Genomic DNA, 1,044 nt, shown 5'->3' on the forward strand with positions numbered 1-1,044 from the left:
AGACAGCCTCGGCGTGGGGGTGACTGTGGCAGTGCAGAGTTCAGGGCTGCTGGTTACTCACGTCTCCTGTGTCCTCCCACTCGCAGCTGCTTTCCCTCCTGCTTGAGGCCTTGTCCTGCTCGGACCATGTGGGTGCAGAGTTCAGGGCTGCTGGTTACTCACGTCTCCTGTGTCCTCCCACTCGCAGCTGCTTTCCCTCCTGCTTGAGGCCTTGTCCTGCTCGGACCATGTGGTGCAGCTCTCCACACTGAGCTGCCTCCAGCCACTGCTGCCCGAAGCCCCCCAGATCATGAGCCTGCACGTCGACACACTGGTCACCAAGTTCCTCAGCCTCACGTCCAGTCCCACCATGGTGCGTGTGCCCCCTCCTTCCCCCCCACACCCTTCTCCTCCACCCCTGCCCCTTCTGCTGCCCTCACCCCTCTCTGTTCCAGGCTGTCCGCATTGCCGCCCTGCGCTGTGCCCACGCGCTTACCAGCCTGCCTACAACAGTGGTAAGCACTCATGCAGTGGCCTGCTACCTGCTCCTGCTTGTAGCAGGGCAAGGAGGTCCTAAACCTTCTCCTGGGGGGCAGCCAGCACCCAGCTCTCTCAGTAAGAGCCCTTTCTGTCCCATAGCTGCTCCCATACAAGGCCCGAGTTATCCGAGCGCTGGCCAGGCCTTTAGATGACAAGAAGAGACTGGTGCGGAAGGAGGCAGTAGCAGCACGGGGGGAATGGTAAGTGCGGGTGGCTGGAGCTGCTAGGGCACTGGTGTGCTGGGGACCTGGCTGATGGCATCATTTCTGTCCCCATAGGTTCCTGCTGGGGAGCCCAGGCAGGTGAGCGCCCTGCGCCCCCTCCCTGTGCTGACTGACAATCGGACTGGGGCCCCGCTAACCTGCCAAGCCATCTAACTGCTGCCATGGACCCTGGGAGCCCAGTACTGCCTTGAGTGCCGGAGCTGGAGCGTGGGGACCTCACCCCTCACCGCGCCACCGTCCCGACATCCCTGCCCTCTTCCCGGCATGCACTGGACGGAAGGAGCTGTGCCGCTTGTGGCTT

At 63.0% G+C, this 1,044-nt stretch overlaps 1 protein-coding gene across 1 annotated transcript in view; it reads left to right on the forward strand.

Annotated features, from left to right (window-relative positions):
• MMS19 (MMS19 nucleotide excision repair homolog (S. cerevisiae)) overlaps nt 1-825 on the forward strand; it is an 11,120-nt gene extending 10,295 nt beyond the window's left edge. The window contains exons 26-29 of the mRNA XM_010182369.1: nt 139-352; nt 435-494; nt 619-719; nt 798-825. Of these exons, the coding sequence (XP_010180671.1) occupies nt 139-352; nt 435-494; nt 619-719; nt 798-825 (403 nt within the window). The remainder of the gene's footprint in view (nt 1-138; nt 353-434; nt 495-618; nt 720-797) is intronic.
• The last annotated feature ends 219 nt before the right edge of the window (nt 826-1,044 follow it).

This window comes from Mesitornis unicolor, unplaced genomic scaffold, assembly GCF_000695765.1.
Source record: "Mesitornis unicolor isolate BGI_N332 unplaced genomic scaffold, ASM69576v1 scaffold29650, whole genome shotgun sequence".
Lineage (NCBI taxonomy): Eukaryota > Metazoa > Chordata > Aves > Mesitornithiformes > Mesitornithidae > Mesitornis > Mesitornis unicolor.